The following is a 21,498-nucleotide window of genomic DNA, read 5'->3' on the forward strand; positions in this document are numbered from 1 at the left end:
CCATTGTTGCGATGCGCAGGGGGGGGACCATTGTTGCGATGCGCAGGGGGGGGACCATTGTTGCGATGCGCAGGGGGGGGACCATTGTTGCGATGCGCAGGGGGGGGACCATTGTTGCGATGCGCAGGGGGGGACCATTGTTGCGATGCGCAGGGGGGGGACCATTGTTGCGATGCGCAGGGGGGGGACCATTGTTGCGATGCGCAGGGGGGGGACCATTGTTGCGATGCGCAGGGGGGGGACCATTGTTGCGATGCGCAGGGGGACATGGGTGGGGCATTGCTGCAATCCTCAAGGGACGGAGGGGGGGGCCGCTCTGCGATCCACAAGGGGACGGGCGCTGCGATCCACAAGGGGACGGAGGGGATGGACGGGCGCTGCGATCCACAAGGGGACGGAGGAGATGGACGGGCGCTGCGATCCACAAGGGGACGGAGGGGATGGACGGGCGCTGCGATCCACAAGGGGACGGAGGGGATGGACGGGCGCTGCGATTCACAAGGGGGGGGGGGGGGGTACTGCGATCCCCAAGGGACGGAGGGAGGGGGGGCTTTGCGGTGATCCCCTAGGAATGGAGGGAGGGGGGCGGGCTCAGCGGCAATCCCCATGGGGACGGGGGCTGCGATCCACAAGGGGATGGACGGGGGGTGTTGTTGCCATCCACAAAGGGGTGACGGGGGGGGGGGGGGGGGAGCTGCCATCCACAAAGGGATGGAGGGGGGAGGCGTTGCGATCCACAAAAGGGGAGGGGGGAGGCGTTGCGATCCACAAAAGGGGAGGGGGGGAGGCGTTGCGATCCACAAAAGGGGAGGGGGGAGGCGTTGCGATCCACAAAAGGGGAGGGGGGGAGGCGTTGCGATCCACAAAAGGGGAGGGGGGGAGGCGTTGCGATCCACAAAAGGGGAGGGGGGGAGGCGTTGCGATCCACAAAAGGGGAGGGGGGGAGGCGTTGCGATCCACAAAAGGGGAGGGGGGGAGGCGTTGCGATCCACAAAAGGGGAGGGGGGGAGGCGTTGCGATCCACAAAAGGGGAGGGGGGGAGGCGTTGCGATCCACAAAAGGGGAGGGGGGGAGGCGTTGCGATCCACAAAAGGGGAGGGGGGGAGGCGTTGCGATCCACAAAAGGGGAGGGGGGGAGGCGTTGCGATCCACAAAAGGGGAGGGGGGAGGCGTTGCGATCCACAAAAGGGGAGGGGGGGAGGCGTTGCGATCCACAAAAGGGGAGGGGGGGAGGCGTTGCGATCCACAAAAGGGGAGGGGGGGAGGCGTTGCGATCCACAAAAGGGGAGGGGGGGAGGCGTTGCGATCCACAAAAGGGGAGGGGGGGAGGCGTTGCGATCCACAAAAGGGGAGGGGGGAGGCGTTGCGATCCACAAAAGGGGAGGGGGGAGGCGTTGCGATCCACAAAAGGGGAGGGGGGAGGCGTTGCGATCCACAAAAGGGGAGGGGGGGAGGCGTTGCGATCCACAAAAGGGGAGGGGGGGAGGCGTTGCGATCCACAAAAGGGGAGGGGGGGAGGCGTTGCGATCCACAAAAGGGGAGGGGGGGAGGCGTTGCGATCCACAAAAGGGGAGGGGGGGAGGCGTTGCGATCCACAAAAGGGGAGGGGGGGAGGCGTTGCGATCCACAAAAGGGGAGGGGGGAGGCGTTGCGATCCACAAAAGGGGAGGGGGGAGGCGTTGCGATCCACAAAAGGGGAGGGGGGGAGGCGTTGCGATCCACAAAAGGGGAGGGGGGGAGGCGTTGCGATCCACAAAAGGGGAGGGGGGGAGGCGTTGCGATCCACAAAAGGGGAGGGGGGGAGGCGTTGCGATCCACAAAAGGGGAGGGGGGGAGGCGTTGCGATCCACAAAAGGGGAGGGGGGGAGGCGTTGCGATCCACAAAAGGGGAGGGGGGGAGGCGTTGCGATCCACAAAAGGGGAGGGGGGGAGGCGTTGCGATCCACAAAAGGGGAGGGGGGGAGGCGTTGCGATCCACAAAAGGGGAGGGGGGGAGGCGTTGCGATCCACAAAAGGGGAGGGGGGGAGGCGTTGCGATCCACAAAAGGGGAGGGGGGGAGGCGTTGCGATCCACAAAAGGGGAGGGGGGGGAGGCGTTGCGATCCACAAAAGGGGAGGGGGGGAGGCGTTGCGATCCACAAAAGGGGAGGGGGGGAGGCGTTGCGATCCACAAAAGGGGAGGGGGGGAGGCGTTGCGATCCACAAAAGGGGAGGGGGGGAGGCGTTGCGATCCACAAAAGGGGAGGGGGGGAGGCGTTGCGATCCACAAAAGGGGAGGGGGGGAGGCGTTGCGATCCACAAAAGGGGAGGGGGGGAGGCGTTGCGATCCACAAAAGGGGAGGGGGGGAGGCGTTGCGATCCACAAAAGGGGAGGGGGGGAGGCGTTGCGATCCACAAAAGGGGAGGGGGGGAGGCGTTGCGATCCACAAAAGGGGAGGGGGGGAGGCGTTGCGATCCACAAAAGGGGAGGGGGGGAGGCGTTGCGATCCACAAAAGGGGAGGGGGGGAGGCGTTGCGATCCACAAAAGGGGAGGGGGGGAGGCGTTGCGATCCACAAAAGGGGAGGGGGGGAGGCGTTGCGATCCACAAAAGGGGAGGGGGGGAGGCGTTGCGATCCACAAAAGGGGAGGGGGGGAGGCGTTGCGATCCACAAAAGGGGAGGGGGGGAGGCGTTGCGATCCACAAAAGGGGAGGGGGGGAGGCGTTGCGATCCACAAAAGGGGAGGGGGGGAGGCGTTGCGATCCACAAAAGGGGAGGGGGGGAGGCGTTGCGATCCACAAAAGGGGAGGGGGGGAGGCGTTGCGATCCACAAAAGGGGAGGGGGGGAGGCGTTGCGATCCACAAAAGGGGAGGGGGGGAGGCGTTGCGATCCACAAAAGGGGAGGGGGGGAGGCGTTGCGATCCACAAAAGGGGAGGGGGGGAGGCGTTGCGATCCACAAAAGGGGAGGGGGGGAGGCGTTGCGATCCACAAAAGGGGAGGGGGGGAGGCGTTGCGATCCACAAAAGGGGACGGGGGGAGGCGTTGCGATCCACAAAAGGGGACGGGGGGAGGCGTTGCGATCCACAAAAGGGGACGGGGGAGGCGTTGCGATCCACAAAAGGGGACGGGGGGAGGCGTTGCGATCCACAAAAGGGGACGGGGGGAGGCGTTGCGATCCACAAAAGGGGACGGGGGGAGGCGTTGCGATCCACAAAAGGGGACGGGGGGAGGCGTTGCGATCCACAAAAGGGGACGGGGGGAGGCGTTGCGATCCACAAAAGGGGACGGGGGAGGCGTTTGCGATCCACAAAAGGGGACGGGGGAGGCGTTGCGATCCACAAAAGGGGACGGGGGGAGGCGTTGCGATCCACAAAAGGGGACGGGGGGAGGCGTTGCGATCCACAAAAGGGGACGGGGGGAGGCGTTGCGATCCACAAAAGGGGACGGGGGGAGGCGTTGCGATCCACAAAAGGGGACGGGGGGAGGCGTTGCGATCCACAAAAGGGGACGGGGGGAGGCGTTGCGATCCACAAAAGGGGACGGGGGGAGGCGTTGCGATCCACAAAAGGGGACGGGGGGAGGCGTTGCGATCCACAAAAGGGGACGGGGGGAGGCGTTGCGATCCACAAAAGGGGACGGGGGGAGGCGTTGCGATCCACAAAAGGGGACGGGGGGAGGCGTTGCGATCCACAAAAGGGGACGGGGGGAGGCGTTGCGATCCACAAAAGGGGACGGGGGGAGGCGTTGCGATCCACAAAAGGGGACGGGGGGGAGGCGTTGCGATCCACAAAAGGGGACGGGGGGGAGGCGTTGCGATCCACAAAAGGGGACGGGGGGGAGGCGTTGCGATCCACAAAAGGGGACGGGGGGGAGGCGTTGCGATCCACAAAAGGGGACGGGGGGGAGGCGTTGCGATCCACAAAAGGGGACGGGGGGGAGGCGTTGCGATCCACAAAAGGGGACGGGGGGGAGGCGTTGCGATCCACAAAAGGGGACGGGGGGGGAGGCGTTGCGATCCACAAAAGGGGACGGGGGGGAGGCGTTGCGATCCACAAAAGGGGACGGGGGGGAGGCGTTGCGATCCACAAAAGGGGACGGGGGGGAGGCGTTGCGATCCACAAAAGGGGACGGGGGGGAGGCGTTGCGATCCACAAAAGGGGACGGGGGGGAGGCGTTGCGATCCACAAAAGGGGACGGGGGGGAGGCGTTGCGATCCACAAAAGGGGACGGGGGGGAGGCGTTGCGATCCACAAAAGGGGACGGGGGGGAGGCGTTGCGATCCACAAAAGGGGACGGGGGGGAGGCGTTGCGATCCACAAAAGGGGACGGGGGGGAGGCGTTGCGATCCACAAAAGGGGACGGGGGGGAGGCGTTGCGATCCACAAAAGGGGACGGGGGGGAGGCGTTGCGATCCACAAAAGGGGACGGGGGGGAGGCGTTGCGATCCACAAAAGGGGACGGGGGGGAGGCGTTGCGATCCACAAAAGGGGACGGGGGGGAGGCGTTGCGATCCACAAAAGGGGACGGGGGGGAGGCGTTGCGATCCACAAAAGGGGACGGGGGGGAGGCGTTGCGATCCACAAAAGGGGACGGGGGGGAGGCGTTGCGATCCACAAAAGGGGACGGGGGGAGGCGTTGCGATCCACAAAAGGGGACGGGGGGGAGGCGTTGCGATCCACAAAAGGGGACGGGGGGGAGGCGTTGCGATCCACAAAAGGGGACGGGGGGAGGCGTTGCGATCCACAAAAGGGGACGGGGGGAGGCGTTGCGATCCACAAAAGGGGACGGGGGGGAGGCGTTGCGATCCACAAAAGGGGACGGGGGGAGGCGTTGCGATCCACAAAAGGGGACGGGGGGAGGCGTTGCGATCCACAAAAGGGGACGGGGGGAGGCGTTGCGATCCACAAAGGGGACAGGGGGGAGGCATTGCGATCCACAAAGGGGACAGGGGGGAGGCATTGCGATCCACAAAGGGGTTCGGGAGGGATGGAAAAAGAACAGCAATTCCTCCATTGTTTATTGGGTTTTACTTTTACAGCGTTTATTGTGCGCTATATCCACAAAGGGGACGGGGGGAGGCGTTGCGATCCACAAAGGGGACGGGGGGAGGCGTTGCGATCCACAAAGGGTACAGGGGGGAGGCGGCATTGCGATCCACAAAGGGTACAGGGGGGAGGCGGCATTGCGATCCACAAAGGGGACGGCGGGGAGGCGTTGCGATCCACAAAGGGGACGGCGGGGAGGCGTTGCGATCCACAAAGGGGACGGCGGGGAGGCGTTGCGATCCACAAAGGGGACAGGGGGGAGGCATTGCGATCCACAAAGGGGTTCGGGAGGGATGGAAAAAGAACAGCAATTCCTCCATTGTTTATTGGGTTTTACTTTTACAGCGTTTATTGTGCGCTATATCCACAAAGGGGACGGGGGGAGGCGTTGCGATCCACAAAGGGGACGGGGGGAGGCGTTGCGATCCACAAAGGGTACAGGGGGGAGGCGGCATTGCGATCCACAAAGGGGACGGCGGGGAGGCGGCATTGCGATCCACAAAGGGGACGGCGGGGAGGCGGCATTGCGATCCACAAAGGGGACGGCGGGGAGGCGGCATTGCGATCCACAAAGGGGACGGCGGGGAGGCGTTGCGATCCACAAAGGGGACGGCGGGGAGGCGTTGCGATCCACAAAGGGGACGGCGGGGAGGCGTTGCGATCCACAAAGGGGACGGCGGGGAGGCGTTGCGATCCACAAAGGGGACGGCGGGGAGGCGTTGCGATCCACAAAGGGGACGGCGGGGAGGCGTTGCGATCCACAAAGGGGACGGCGGGGAGGCGTTGCGATCCACAAAGGGGACGGGGGGGGAGGCGTTGCGATCCACAAAGGGGACGGGGGGGGGAGGCGTTGCGATCCACAAAGGGGACGGGGGGGGAGGCGTTGCGATCCACAAAGGGGACGGGGGGGAGGCGTTGCGATCCACAAAGGGGACGGGGGGAGGCGTTGCGATCCACAAAGGGGACGGGGGGGAGGCGTTGCGATCCACAAAGGGGACGGGGGGGAGGCGTTGCGATCCACAAAGGGGACGGGGGGGAGGCGTTGCGATCCACAAAGGGGACGGGGGGGAGGCGTTGCGATCCACAAAGGGGACGGGGGGGAGGCGTTGCGATCCACAAAGGGGACGGGGGGGAGGCGTTGCGATCCACAAAGGGGACGGGGGGGAGGCGTTGCGATCCACAAAGGGGACGGGGGGGAGGCGTTGCGATCCACAAAGGGGACGGGGGGGAGGCGTTGCGATCCACAAAGGGGACGGGGGGGAGGCGTTGCGATCCACAAAGGGGACGGGGGGGAGGCGTTGCGATCCACAAAGGGGACGGGGGGGAGGCGTTGCGATCCACAAAGGGGACGGGGGGGGAGGCGTTGCGATCCACAAAGGGGACGGGGGGGAGGCGTTGCGATCCACAAAGGGGACGGGGGGGAGGCGTTGCGATCCACAAAGGGGACGGGGGGGAGGCGTTGCGATCCACAAAGGGGACGGGGGGGAGGCGTTGCGATCCACAAAGGGGACGGGGGGGAGGCGTTGCGATCCACAAAGGGGACGGGGGGGAGGCGTTGCGATCCACAAAGGGGACGGGGGGGGAGGCGTTGCGATCCACAAAGCGGACGGGGGGGAGGCGTTGCGATCCACAAAGCGGACGGGGGGGAGGCGTTGCGATCCACAAAGCGGACGGGGGGGAGGCGTTGCGATCCACAAAGCGGACGGGGGGGAGGCGTTGCGATCCACAAAGCGGACGGGGGGGAGGCGTTGCGATCCACAAAGCGGACGGGGGGGAGGCGTTGCGATCCACAAAGCGGACGGGGGGGGGAGGCGTTGCGATCCACAAAGCGGACGGGGGGAGGCGTTGCGATCCACAAAGCGGACGGGGGGGAGGCGTTGCGATCCACAAAGCGGACGGGGGGAGGCGTTGCGATCCACAAAGCGGACGGGGGGAGGCGTTGCGATCCACAAAGCGGACGGGGGGGGAGGCGTTGCGATCCACAAAGGGGACGGGGGGGAGGCGTTGCGATCCACAAAGGGGACGGGGGGGAGGCGTTGCGATCCACAAAGGGGACGGGGGGAGGCGTTGCGATCCACAAAGGGGACGGGGGGAGGCGTTGCGATCCACAAAGGGGACGGGGGGAGGCGTTGCGATCCACAAAGGGGACGGGGGGGGAGGCGTTGCGATCCACAAAGGGGACGGGGGGGAGGCGTTGCGATCCACAAAGGGGACGGGGGGGAGGCGTTGCGATCCACAAAGGGGACAGGGGGGAGGTGTTGCGATCCACAAAGGGGACAGGGGGGAGGCGTTGCGATCCACAAAGGGGACGGGGGGAGGCGTTGCGATCCACATAGGGGACGCGGGGGGGATGGGTAGACGTTGCGATTCACAAAGGGTACGGGCTCTGCGGCGATCCCCAAGGGGACGGGCGCTGCGATCCAAAAGGGGACGGGCGCTGCGATCCAAAAGGGGACGGGCGCTGCGATCCAAAAGGGGACGGGGACGGGGGGGGGGGGGGAGGCGTTGCTATCCACAAAGGGGACGGGGGGGGGAGGCGATCCACAAAGGGGATGGGGGGGAAGCGTTGCGATCCCCAAAGGGGACCGGGGGGGTGGGAGAGGCGTTGCGGTCCACAAAGGGGACGGGGGGGGGAGGCGTTGCGATCCACAAAGGGGACAGGGGGTGGGGAGGAGGCGTTGCGATCCACAAAGGGGACAGGGGGTGGGGAGGCGGCATTGCGATCCACAAAGGGGACAGGGGGAGGCATTGCGATCCACAAAGGGGACAGGGGGGAGGCATTGCGATCCACAAAGGGGACAGGGGGGAGGCATTGCGATCCACAAAGGGGACGGCGGGGAGGCGTTGCGATCCACAAAGGGGACGGCGGGGAGGCGTTGCGATCCACAAAGGGGACGGCGGGGAGGCGTTGCGATCCACAAAGGGGACGGCGGGGAGGCGTTGCGATCCACAAAGGGGACGGCGGGGAGGCGTTGCGATCCACAAAGGGGACGGCGGGGGGGGAGGCGTTGCGATCCACAAAGGGGACGGGGGGGGAGGCGTTGCGATCCACAAAGGGGACGGGGGGGAGGCGTTGCGATCCACAAAGGGGACGGGGGGGAGGCGTTGCGATCCACAAAGGGGACGGGGGGGAGGCGTTGCGATCCACAAAGGGGACGGGGGGGAGGCGTTGCGATCCACAAAGGGGACGGGGGGAGGCGTTGCGATCCACAAAGGGGACGGGGGGAGGCGTTGCGATCCACAAAGGGGACGGGGGGGAGGCGTTGCGATCCACAAAGGGGACGGGGGGGAGGCGTTGCGATCCACAAAGGGGACGGGGGGGAGGCGTTGCGATCCACAAAGGGGACGGGGGGGAGGCGTTGCGATCCACAAAGGGGACGGGGGGGAGGCGTTGCGATCCACAAAGGGGACGGGGGGAGGCGTTGCGATCCACAAAGGGGACGGGGGGGAGGCGTTGCGATCCACAAAGGGGACGGGGGGGAGGCGTTGCGATCCACAAAGGGGACGGGGGGGGAGGCGTTGCGATCCACAAAGGGGACGGGGGGGGAGGCGTTGCGATCCACAAAGCGGACGGGGGGGAGGCGTTGCGATCCACAAAGCGGACGGGGGGAGGCGTTGCGATCCACAAAGCGGACGGGGGGGAGGCGTTGCGATCCACAAAGCGGACGGGGGGGAGGCGTTGCGATCCACAAAGCGGACGGGGGGGAGGCGTTGCGATCCACAAAGCGGACGGGGGGGAGGCGTTGCGATCCACAAAGGGGACGGGGGGGAGGCGTTGCGATCCACAAAGGGGACGGGGGGGAGGCGTTGCGATCCACAAAGGGGACGGGGGGAGGCGTTGCGATCCACAAAGGGGACGGGGGGGGGAGGCGTTGCGATCCACAAAGGGGACGGGGGGGGAGGCGTTGCGATCCACAAAGGGGACGGGGGGGGGGGAGGCGTTGCGATCCACAAAGGGGACGGGGGGGAGGCGTTGCGATCCACAAAGGGGACGGGGGGGAGGCGTTGCGATCCACAAAGGGGACGGGGGGGAGGCGTTGCGATCCACAAAGGGGACAGGGGGGAGGCGTTGCGATCCACAAAGGGGACGGGGGGAGGCGTTGCGATTCACAAAGGGTACGGGCTCTGCGGCGATCCCCAAGGGGACGGGCGCTGCGATCCAAAAGGGGACGGGCGCTGCGATCCAAAAGGGGACGGGCGCTGCGATCCAAAAGGGGACGGGCGCTGCGATCCAAAAGGGGACGGGCGCTGCGATCCAAAAGGGGACGGGCGCTGCGATCCAAAAGGGGACGGGGACGGGGGGGGGGGGGAGGCGTTGCTATCCACAAAGGGGACGGGGGGGGGAGGGCGATCCCCAAAGGGGACCGGGGGGGGGTGGGAGAGGCGTTGCGGTCCACAAAGGGGACGGGGGGGGGAGGCGTTGCGATCCACAAAGGGGACAGGGGGTGGGGAGGAGGCGTTGCAATCCACAAAGGGGACAGGGGGTGGGGAGGCGGCATTGCGATCCACAAAGAGTACAGGGGGGAGGCATTGCGATCCACAAAGGGGACAGGGGGAGGCATTGCGATCCACAAAGGGGACAGGGGGGAGGCATTGCGATCCACAAAGGGGACAGGGGGGAGGCATTGCGATCCACAAAGGGGACAGGGGGGGATGGAAAAAGAACAGAAATTCCTCCATTGTTTATTGGGTTTTACTTTTACAGCGTTTATTGTGCGCTATAAATGACATGGTCACTTTATTCTGTGGGCGTTCCGATTACTGAGATACTAAATTTATAAAGTTCTCACTTTTTACCACTTGTACACAATAAAAAAATATTTGTTTAAAAAGAACATTAAAAAAAATTGATCTGTGTCGCCATAGTCTAAGGCCCCATGCACACGACCGTGCCCGCAACCACGGACCGCGATTGCGGGCACGGCCGGGCACCGACTGACAGCCGCAAAAGAACGGACATGTTCCATAATTTCCGTAACATTTCCACGGCACGGACAGCCTTCCGTAGTGCTAAGGAAAGGTGTCTGTGTTCAATGAAAGTGAATGGGTACATTTTTGCAGACCGCAAAACTGAGGTTTTTTATGGTCATGTGCATGGGGCCTAAGAGTTGTAATTTTTTTATTTTTTTGCATTCATCCTTTAGATTAAATATTGTTATGTTGTAATAGTTCAAACTTCACGGATGCAGCAATACCAATTATGTTTATTTTTTACATTGCTTTAGAAGATGCAGCAGCTAGACTGCTTGTTGATGGTTTCCATTTTTTGGGTTTTACTACACTGGGCAGAAAAAAAAACATGAACAATCAGTGGAAAAGGTGAGGTTAGATATATTACAAACTACCTCTCCTCCTATAGGTAGTTACCCTATAAGTCAATGTCCGACCCATTAAAGAGCCTTGAATCATGACTAAAGTTATCAGCCAATTTAGAGCCACCCATTTGTAGACCGCACAGTCTCTCAGCTTTTGCTCCTCATCAGTACAGAGTAAGGTTCTGGCTGGATGAGATGCCTTAGATGCAGCTCTTGGAAGGTACTGGTACTCCTTGCAGACATGCAGCTGGCATAGGGAGTCTTTCAGGCAATGCTTCATGGGAAAAGTATTTAAATTCACCTTCCTTCAGAAGGAAAACCAAAAATGTCTCCCTAGTGCCATCTTAAGGAGACTACCCTGTAAGTCAAGGTCATGTTTTAAGGATCTTTAAACAAGTCGGACGTTGACATACAGGGTAGTCACCTATAGGAGGCACTAGAGAGACTGTTTTCTTCCTTCTGGGGAGCTATTTGCATACTTTTCCCATGGAGCATTGCCTGTAAGATACCTTACCAGCTGGATCTCCGCGAGGAAAAACAAGTACCTTCAAAGAGCTGTGTCAAAGCCATCTCACCCAGCCAACCAGACCCCCTACTCTGTACCCATGAGGAGCAAAAACCCTGAAACAGTTCTGCCTGCAGATTCCTCTCTCTGGTATGGCTGATATCCCTAGTGCTGTTTCAAGGCTATTTAATGGGTTGTTCCATCCGTGTGCCATACCAAAGCACCTTTAACCCCTTAATGACCGCCGATACGCCTTTTCACAGCGGTAATTGATGGCCTTTTTTCAAGGCCGCTGCCGCCTTTTCACGGGTCTCCTGTGCAGGCTGGAGTCGAGGCTCGGCTGCCTGATGACAGCCGAGCTCTTGCTCCAACTGTAGCGATCGAAGTTAACTTAGATCGTGGCCGTTTAACCCCTCAAATGCCGCAGTCATTAGCAACCGCTGCATTTGATTTGTTTACTGAGGGAGTGAGCTCACTCTGTCACCCATTGCTGGCACGCAAATGCAATTGCGGGCATCCGATGGAGTGCCATGGCAGCCGGGGTCCTAACAAAGTCCCCCATGTCTGCTCTGGCTATATGTCTATTAGGTCGTCCTAATAGATGCCTGTCAGTTTTATACGGACAGGCAATAATGCTCTGGTATACAAAGTATACCAAAGCCTTATATCTGCGATCTAAAGATTGCATAGTGAAGTCTCTTAGTGAAACTGAAAAAATAATTGATGTGAAATAAAAACTAATAAAAAAGGTACACATTAAAAAAATGAAACCATTTTTTGCCATAAAAAATGGTTTTATTTAGTAAAAGTGTAAAAATAAAATAAAAACTACACATATGTGGTATCCCCGCAATTGTAATGACTCAAAGGTTATTTAAACCGCATCGTGAACCCCTTAAAAAAAAATAAAAAAATAACACAACTTATTTTTTCCCCATCCCGCCACCCAAAAGGAATAAAAAGGTTAAATGAATAAGTCCCATGTACCCCAAAATGGTAGCAATGAAGTCCCGCAAAAAACAAGCCCTCATATGGCGACATTGACGGAAAAATAAAAAAAAGTTATGGCTCTTGGAAAGCGGCGATGCAAAATAAAAATTTTTTTGCTCATAAGTTTTTTTTTATTCTGCAAAAGTAGTAAAACATAAAAAAAAAACTATATATATTTGGTATCGCCGTAATCGTACAGACCCATAGAATAAAGGCAGCATGTTATTTACGGCGCATAGTATTTTATGGCGCAAATGTAAAACGCATAGAATGGCTAAATGGTCTAAACAATGGTCTAAAGTAAAAAACACGCCCACTTGGGCATTAAGCAACTCATTAGCATAAATCTAAAAACACTAATAAAGTGGTAAAAATGTATTGTTTTTTTAAATAAAAAGCACTGCTTTCACCTACATTATAGCGCCAATCTCCTTATGTAGGAGACAGGACACTTATAATGTGGTGACAGAGCCTCTTTAAATGTGGCAATGGAAAAACGAAAAAAAAAAAATTGCTTGGTCATTAGGGCCCAGAATGCATGCAGGGAGGAAGGGGTTACGTACATATCTCCAGATGGTTCAGCGTATACAGTATACACTCAAACACAGCATGGCTGTATACTCTATTTGGTGATGCTCGGTGGAATATGGAGGGAGACACGATAGCGCTATTATCTTGGAGGAAGCAGTCTTATTATCTGGTGAAAATAAAAAAATTTTACAAAAAAACCCCCAAACATTGCTTCGATCTCGCAATTGTGGGCAAGTATAGGACATGTTCCATATTTTGCGGATCATTTCTACGGCCCGGACACGTCTGTAAATATACGGAAAGGTGTCAGTGGCCAATAGAAAGGAGTCCGCAATTTCATCCGTAATAACAGATAAGAACTAGGGTCGTGTTCATGGGGCCTTACTAGTTAGATCAGTGAAGATGAATGGCTGCGCGGCTGTTCCAGGTAGCTGCTCAATCGTGGCGTTTCCATCACGGCATTGAGACTGTCAGCACAAGCAGAAGAAACAAATGGCCGAGATACAATAGATGGTCCTTGTTACCATGGCATTTAAGTGGCCATCAACCCTGAGAATGTATTGTTTTTGTTTCTGCAAAACCAAAAGGATCCTTGGAGGGTTCACTGAATTTGTCTGGTGTCGTGCAATTTCCATGTAAGGTATACGTCAGGAGGGGTCTACATTTTTATTTATTTTTTACTAGATGCAATCTGCTGTGCAATTTCAAAACCGGAAAAAAATATAAAAATATATAAGGTGGTTTACAGATTTTTTACAAGCCCGACATAGGCCAAAAGGCCACTCTTATCCTCCATCGGGTGAATTGGGGCCTATGGATATGTTTAACTTGTATGCAGAAAGCTTTCCCAGGGGGATACAGCAGACCGGCACTGCAGTGTGAAAAGGGCCTTGAGTGTATCGGATTGTGTGTGCGCTAGTATGAATGCTGGTCATATAACGCATACACATCAATATACGTACACACCATACATACATACATACATACATACATACCTCAGTACAAGTATATAAGCTGCAAGGAACAGGAAGGATACGACAGAGGCAGGATCACGACAGACAGACAGAGGCAGGATCACGACAGACAGACAGAGGCAGGATCACGACAGACAGACAGAGGCAGGATCACGACAGACAGACAGAGGCAGGATCACGACAGACAGACAGAGGCAGGATCACGACAGACAGACAGAGGCAGGATCACGACAGACAGACAGAGGCAGGATCACGACAGAGACAGAGGCAGGATCCAGACAGAGACAGGATCCAGACAGAGACAGGATCCAGACAGAGACAGGATCCAGACAGAGACAGGATACGACAGAGACAGGATACGACAGAGACAGGATACGACAGAGACAGGATACGACAGAGACAGGATACGACAGAGACAGGATACGACAGAGACAGGATACGACAGAGACAGGATACGACAGAGACAGGATACGACAGAGACAGGATACGACAGAGACAGGATACGACAGAGACAGGATACGACAGAGACAGGATACGACAGAGACAGGATACGACAGAGACAGGATACGACAGAGACAGGATACGACAGAGACAGGATACGACAGAGACAGGATACGACAGAGACTTCAGCAGATCCTGATTGGAGTTTGGTATTCCTGGGCTAGAACGGCAGAGACGTACGTAGAAGTTATTGATCTAGTTCTCTACTAATGAGCTACAAGATATAATCTACTGTCTATTCCATGATTAAAATCCCACATTTTACCTACGGTAGGAAACTGATCTAATGTAAAGTTTGTGCCCTATAGGTAATACCACGGAAATCTCTCCAATCTCCCCACGGTTATTAACATTATCTAGCAAAATTCTCATAGTCCTTCTACAATCCTGGTTTCTAGAACCTTAAATTACAATATCAAAATTGGGGTAAAAAAATTTGATGGGCTTGAAAACACCAGCAATGTGCAAAAAATAAATAAAAAATCCCCAGATATATTTAAGTGACCATGCGGACAGATCGCGGAGAACGCATTCTCAGTAATATTTATGCATTGGGTGTACATGGAATAATCTGCTGTGTACACGTCACAGCCACGACCAGAGCAAAAATTCACCTTTTACGATGCTGCCTTCCAAGAGGTGAAGATTTTTTTTCCTTTGATTGGCCAGAATGCGGCCTATATTGATAGGCCGCATATAGATATATTGATATCGAGTCGGTGGGATCGTTCATACAAAAAGCGGACTCCATGGAACCAGCGAAAAGTTGAAAATGATCGACCGATCATGCCATTCACGGATAACATTTTCTAACCTGGACAAATCACTTTTTTTTGTCAGACAGAAGTCGGCCATCAGAGTGCGCAGCGCCATCAAAAACAGCACGTCGACTAACTGACTGCAGGCGAAAGGACCAGTCCCTCAGCCAGTTCATTTATGTGGTGTGGGCGGGAAAAGGTTAAAATAGAGCTCCACAACCTGTGGCTCTCCAGCGGTTGAAAAACTACAGCTCCCAGCATACCATGAAAGCTGCAGGCTGTCAGCACATGTTGGGAATAAAAGTTTTGAAACTGCTGAAGGGTTAAACCCTAATGCACACGAATATGTGTGCCGCCCGAGCCCCTGTGCATGATCAGTTCAAAGAAAGGACATTTTCTATTTTTCCACGTATCGGAGAGTCGGGTCCGTTTTCACCCACCAAAGTGAGTGTCCATGAAATCGGGTGCCATACTGATGCCGTGAAAAACGTCCCTAGTGGCAGTCGGCCCAGTGCAACAGGGCTTAGGAACACGTTACGGAGTACTTCACAGCGGACGAATCCCAGGAACCCCAAAAATCTGCTGCTGGCAAATAACTTTTTGGGTTATTTTCTAGTGGGGTCTCTCGGTTTTTTCCTTTTGCTTGGCCACTATACAATAAAAATGCGGGAGCTGTAATAACTCGCCATAATGGTTGTCATACGGCTTATCAATTTTAATGACAGAACATGCCGGTTTATTTAAAATTGAACAATAAGCAGCTGCCATACACATTTGACAGCTGCTTATCTCCTGGCAGAACAAAGGATATGTTGAAATCTAGCATGCCGAACCCTACAATACATAAAGGCAGATCTAGATAATCTAAACTTAAAATGCCCTACATATATTTGTTAAGAGCCAACTGCAATGGGGGGACAGGGGGGTGTTGGGGTTAATTCTTCATTAACCCCCTTTCATTTTATGAGAAGCTTTCTTAGTACGGAGTTCCTGACATGCAAAAGTGAACGCTTTTCTCGGGTCATGTACTTCACTCAATCCCTTGATGCGTCTGGGAGTTTTGATCATATCCCTCATTGCACTTGTAAGATATAAAGTGTACAATCCCAAAGGGAATCTCTCGCTGAGGAATGATTAAAGATTAATCTGTTCCGACACATTCCGTATGCCGCGCAGCGAGCTTTGCAACCTCCTTAGGCTGCGTCTGTGCATACAAAATAAATATAGGTTTTGTTTACGCGTTCGTCGACTTTATTTCATCCGACTTGCGAAAGAAAAGATTCTTTATGTTTTGATATTTTCCCTCACGGCTCTGCATTACGCTGCACCTAATTTTATACTCTGCAGTTCGAGGGCTATAGGTTACGACGCCGCAACAGTTGCGCTACATATAAAGCTGGTGCGAGTATTGGTATGCGGACGAGCACGCAGGACAGAGAGAATTTATAACAACTCCGAACCTCAGAACTCGTGAAGACCTTGACATCTTCTTACTGCAAATCACATCGGAGACCTGCACAATGCAGGGAAGAAAACTGCCCAAGCCACCAACATGGTTGGGTAGACCCAGAAAAGATCTATTTAGGTGTCCATGCTAAACAAGGATCTACCACCATTGTCTGATAGGGCCCGACGATGGCAACGCTCAACGAGAGGTTTTGTTTTCTTCCCCAGTGGATCTGTTGAGCTCATATCACCCGCTGGGAGTGATGGTCCAAGAACCAGCTAGAAGAGCACAACACAAAGGTAAGTATATACCTTAAGTGGTACGTCTTACAGGAATATATTACTCTAGGAAAAGTCTTATTCTTCGATTTTTGTGTCTTCTTCTGTCAAGTGGTTACAAAAACAAAAAGGATCATCAGACAATAGACAGGCAATTATTCCTGTTGAAGACCAGAAGGAGAAGGATTGGAGATTACCAAAAATAAGTCACCTCTTCTTTAAACTTAAAGGGGTTGTCCCACAAAAACACACGTATCCCCTATCCGCATACATGTATGATCGCTGGGGGTCCGACCGCTTGGACCCATAGCAATAAGGAGAACAGGGGACCTGAAGTCCCCCGAAGTGCTCCATGAGAAGCACGGCACTTCTAAGGTCTGTGTCCGGCTTCTGTGTCCAGCAGGTCCATAGAAATGAATTGAGCGTATATCGCGCTTTTGTTCGCATGCGTGACAAGTGCGCTGTTAATTTTTATGGAGCTGCCGGACACACAAGCCGGACAAAGACCCCAGAAGTCCCATGCTGCTCATGAAGCACTTCAGGGGACTTTCGGTCCCCTGTTCTCCTGATCGCTGGCGGTCCCAGCGGTCGGACCCCCAGCAATCACACATATATCCCCTATCCTGTGGATAGGGGATACATGTGTTTTGTGGGATAACCCGTGTCATTTGTTTCTGCAGGATATAAAAGGCGATGTCTGGTTAAGAAAACCCATTTTTAAATTTACCATTACAGAATTCTGAATAAATAGATGAGGGTCTCCTGTTGAGGATCCTCATCTATTAGCCAGAGCAGATAGTTTCTACAAAGAGTGTCTCTCACTGTGGAGGACCCAGCATGTCCATGCATTGAATGGACAGTCCATTGATTTCAATGAGAACTGTGTAATGCTTAATTTCTCCTGTGGTGGCACTGCAGAGAATCCTCACTTGCTGCAGAGTTCCTCAGAATAGTAGAGTTGAATGCTGGGGGTCCCAACAGCAGGACAACCTGTAATCAGCTTATCTTCGTTGGACCATCTAATACAAGGTCAATTGTCCAAAGTAGACAACCCCATTAATAGCTCTGGAGATGGTATCTCCGTCCTTCTGCACTAAAAGCAAGAAAATCTCCATATACAGAGACATCCTCTTCTTGGTCTTCTAACCTTGGGTACAACGAAAAGGTTAACGAAAACGATTGATGACCAAATTCCTCAAGACATGGTCAGGACAGTGAAAACAAATTATTTCTCAACCCCCCGGATGCCTGATTTATTTGTTTCAGAGTCTATAGCAAGAACCAAAACTTGAATGCCACGAGCTTCCTGCTTCATCGATGATGGATTTAGGCTCAGTTGCCAGCCTTTTAAGTTCTCGGTAAGATGGACACGTTCCCAGTGCCAGGTCTCTGATTCACTGCTCTCCTGTGTAGTGTTTCATAGCCTCCATTGCTCGGCTTATTGATCAAGGTACTTTGTGAACCAGAGAAATGATTACTTCCTACCATCCTACACATCTTCTCTGGCAGGACATTTAAAATGTCATTCCTTCTTCTATAACGAAAACTGAAGCAGAGGCAAATTAAATAAACAAAAAGATAGATCCACTGCTTACATACGATAACACAAGTTGCTCCAAAAAAGTTTGCTCTTTCCATTAAGATGTTCTTACGATCCGGCATTCTTTACCGACACAGTCTACATGATGGCTGCCGTGATAGGAGACGTAGGATGGCTGCCGTCATAGGCGACGTAGGGTGGCTGCCGTCATAGGCGACGTAGGGTGGCTGCCGTCATAGGCGACGTAGGGTGGCTGCCGTCATAGGCGACGTAGGGTGGCTGCCGTCATAGGCGACGTAGGGTGGCTGCCGTCATAGGCGACGTAGGGTGGCTGCCGTCATAGGCGACGTAGGGTGGCTGCCGTCATAGGCGACGTAGGGTGGCTGGATCGTTCTTGGATAATGGATGTTTTTGCTGCAGTATTTACCAACCGATGACTATGTCCAGACGCTGGAGCGGTTAGAGAGTTACAGGTTGGAGGACACCATTGTGCTATATGCGGATATCGTGACCCAATATGAAGCTCAAGGAAACGAGAACAAAAACTTAAGGGGTTTTCCCCATAATCCTTTATCACCAACAGTATCCACAGGATAGGTGATAAATATATCTGATCGGTGGAGGTCTGACAACTGGGACCCCAACCGGTCATGCGCTTACCTTGCCGTTCCAGGGAGTCGCATAGGAATGGAGCGGTAGTGCGCATGCTCGGCCACCGCGCCATTTGTTTCTGTGGGGCTGCTAAAGATATCACTCACCAGCCCCATAGAAATGAAGAGCGGGGGACGAGCATGCAAACTACTGCTCCATTCCTATGTGGCTCCCAGGTACGGAAAGGTTAGCCCGTTCTCGTGATCGATGTGGTCCCAGCAGTTGGACCCCCACCAATCAGATATTTATCACCTATCCTGTGGATAGGTGATAAATAATGATTATGGGAAAACCCCTTTAATCCCTGGCACAATTAGTCAGGGATCAGCTTAGGCCTGCTATGGGCCCATACTGTACCTCTGTGCACTAGAGATTTTATACGGCGACAAACAGAGGTTTTTCATGGCATGCTCCATTGCCTGTGGTACTAGAGAGGTTTTCTCCATTATAAGCATTACATCTAGAGAAGACTATAGTGCCTCACAGATTGGCACCATACACACACGGGCCATTACTCATCAGTTTTTATGCTCAAGAGGCAGAAGGCAAAAACAAAAATCCTGACCCCCAAAAAAAAAAAAGTGTTTTCATAGTAATAAAGCTTTCAGGTTCCATAATAAGTGGTAAAGTAAAATCCACATATTTCCTGCCATCTTCGTAAAGTTTACCTAGACTAGTGATCGCCCGCCATGCCAACTGTGCCACACAGCATAGGACCATTTCTCCACACCCTACGTCTGGGCGGGCGGGCGATCACAAGTGGATGTACACTTTAAGAACTCAAAAACATGACCCTCTATAGACTATAAGGCTGCGTTCACATTTTGTGGATGTGTCACAGATTTTGTTGAGGATTTGATGCAGATCTCACACTTTTTGCATTGCAAAGTGTAAAATCCACAAGGAAAATCTGCGACAAATCCGTGACGTGTGATCTTAGCGTAGCACTTCTTACAGGCTTCTATTAAAATAATTACACCTGTGGAGAATTAATAACTTTGCTTTGGCTCCTTTTGACCATCCCTTGTATCGACCACCCTGGAGACCTGACATAGTGCCTTACAACCCTTGTACGCCTATATAAATCTCACTGTCACCCTAATGAACTAACATCTTGTTCAGGTCTGCTGCCAAGCCAACAGGAAAATAAATCACAAGAAGAATTGATCATTTCCATGAAAGAACAAGCCCAGAGCAGGAGAAACCAGATAATTCACACGACCCCGGAAATTGGTATATACTGTAGGGTATTAGATATAGGATACATTGTAGGTTCACTAATAGAGATGGAAAAGTGTTGGTGAAGTTCACCTTCCGGAACGAAAAAGAGTAAGACATAGCGAAGGATTTTCCATGCTGTACAGTCTTTATCACTGTATGTATTCTGGTGATAACGATTGGTCTTCCATGTAGGATTGTAACCATTGCAAGGAGACATTTTAGGCATTTCACGTGAGCCGATAGGAGACTCCAGAAGTAATGCAACGTTCACTCTTCACATAAATTACTGTGAATGGGGCTGCAATACCAGAAACCGTCCATGGACAGGAGTGGCGCTCTTTCTGGGGTAAAATAAGTTTTTGGGAAATGTGAAATACACAGTCTATTTACATAGATAAGGGTCTATTCAGACTGTTACCAATGTGACCATCAGTCCATACATAGAACTCCAGGAAAGCTCTCCCCGACCTCACTGCAAATCTCAAGGTCATTTTGTAGAATGTACAGCAAGGAAAACCTACAACTTTCTTCTTAAGACAGAAAACACTTGGAAGAAGTGGTTGCTTCCCATAAATGTAAGGCCTCATGCACACGACCGTAGTTTTTATCCGCAATTATGGGTAAAATACGGACATTCATTTCTATCGGCCACGGACACATTCCCGTATATTTACGGGTTTGCGTCCGGGCCGTAGAAATCAGTCGCAAAAAATTATTTTTCACATTTACGGACCGTGCTCTTATTACTGTGAGCAGGGTCCGCAAATAGACACTCCGCAGCCGTCCGTGCCATAATCACAGATCGTGTGCATAAGGCCTGAAGATTATTAAAGATACAACCAGTTGTTGCTCTGTCAAACAGCAGTGTCCAGATGTCACGTGGAGATCAATCTATAAAAGACGGATATCAGAGGACACAACTGGTCTCCATCAGGAAACGGCGAATTGACAGCGCTCCAACTAAGTGCACGGTAGGGTCTTCATGCTTGGTATATGACAACATAGGATGCTTGCCTGTGTGAGAGACTCCTCTACCTATCCGGATGCTCATCTCCCGCTCTTCATAGGACGATCCTTCATCCTTCTCTTTGATGGGTTTGTAGTCATTATTTGAAGTTGCAATGGAGAAGGGATCATCACTCACACCCTACAAGGATAAAGAGGGAATATTCATAAGACAGGTACAAAAAAATATATATAGATAACAAATGCCAATTGCACATAATAACCAGACTAATACTGGAAGGGTTTAGTAAGTAAATAAAAAGCTGCCACATCTGAGCGGATACCTCCACCTCATGTTCCAGGATCAGTGCAGAGAGGATCCTCTCTCTATGGAGGAGCTTTTTATGAACATAGATAGACATAGAAAAAAGCTGTCTGCAACAGCCAGCCCTATTTCCCAGCCACCACTAATATATGAAGGAAAGTTACAATTTTATTAGCTACTTATAGCTGGACAAACCACAATTAGGATTTAAAATTATCACCAGCCGAGATCGGACAAACACATGTATGACCTGATTAACCAGGCATATCTGTATGTAACATAGGATTATGTCTTCCCTATTCAGTTAAATTGTTAGTAACTAGTAACAGCAATAAGTCCGATCAGCAGCAGTGTCTAAAATTTGAACAGCCCCCCCGACATGTTTCGCCACTAAGTAGCGTCCTCAGGGGTACACGGGGCTATTGGCCATTTGGCCCGACACACCTTCTGACACGTCATTTGACGTGTCTATATCAGGATCTCCTTTATT

General features: G+C 54.0%; 1 protein-coding gene across 8 annotated transcripts in view; it reads right to left on the reverse strand.

Annotated features, from left to right (window-relative positions):
• SLC39A11 (solute carrier family 39 member 11) overlaps positions 1–21,498 on the reverse strand; it is a 367,218-nt gene that overhangs the window by 125,941 nt on the left and 219,779 nt on the right. For 7 of the 8 annotated variants that reach the window (XM_075845737.1, XM_075845744.1, XM_075845742.1 and 4 more), the window contains one exon: positions 20,753–20,885. In XM_075845737.1, coding sequence (XP_075701852.1) covers positions 20,753–20,885 — 133 coding nt within the window. The remainder of the gene's footprint in view (positions 1–20,752; positions 20,886–21,498) is intronic. The other variant, XM_075845738.1, reaches the window with a different exon arrangement.

Source organism: Rhinoderma darwinii, chromosome 13 (assembly GCF_050947455.1).
Source record: "Rhinoderma darwinii isolate aRhiDar2 chromosome 13, aRhiDar2.hap1, whole genome shotgun sequence".
Taxonomy (NCBI): Eukaryota; Metazoa; Chordata; class Amphibia; order Anura; family Rhinodermatidae; genus Rhinoderma; species Rhinoderma darwinii.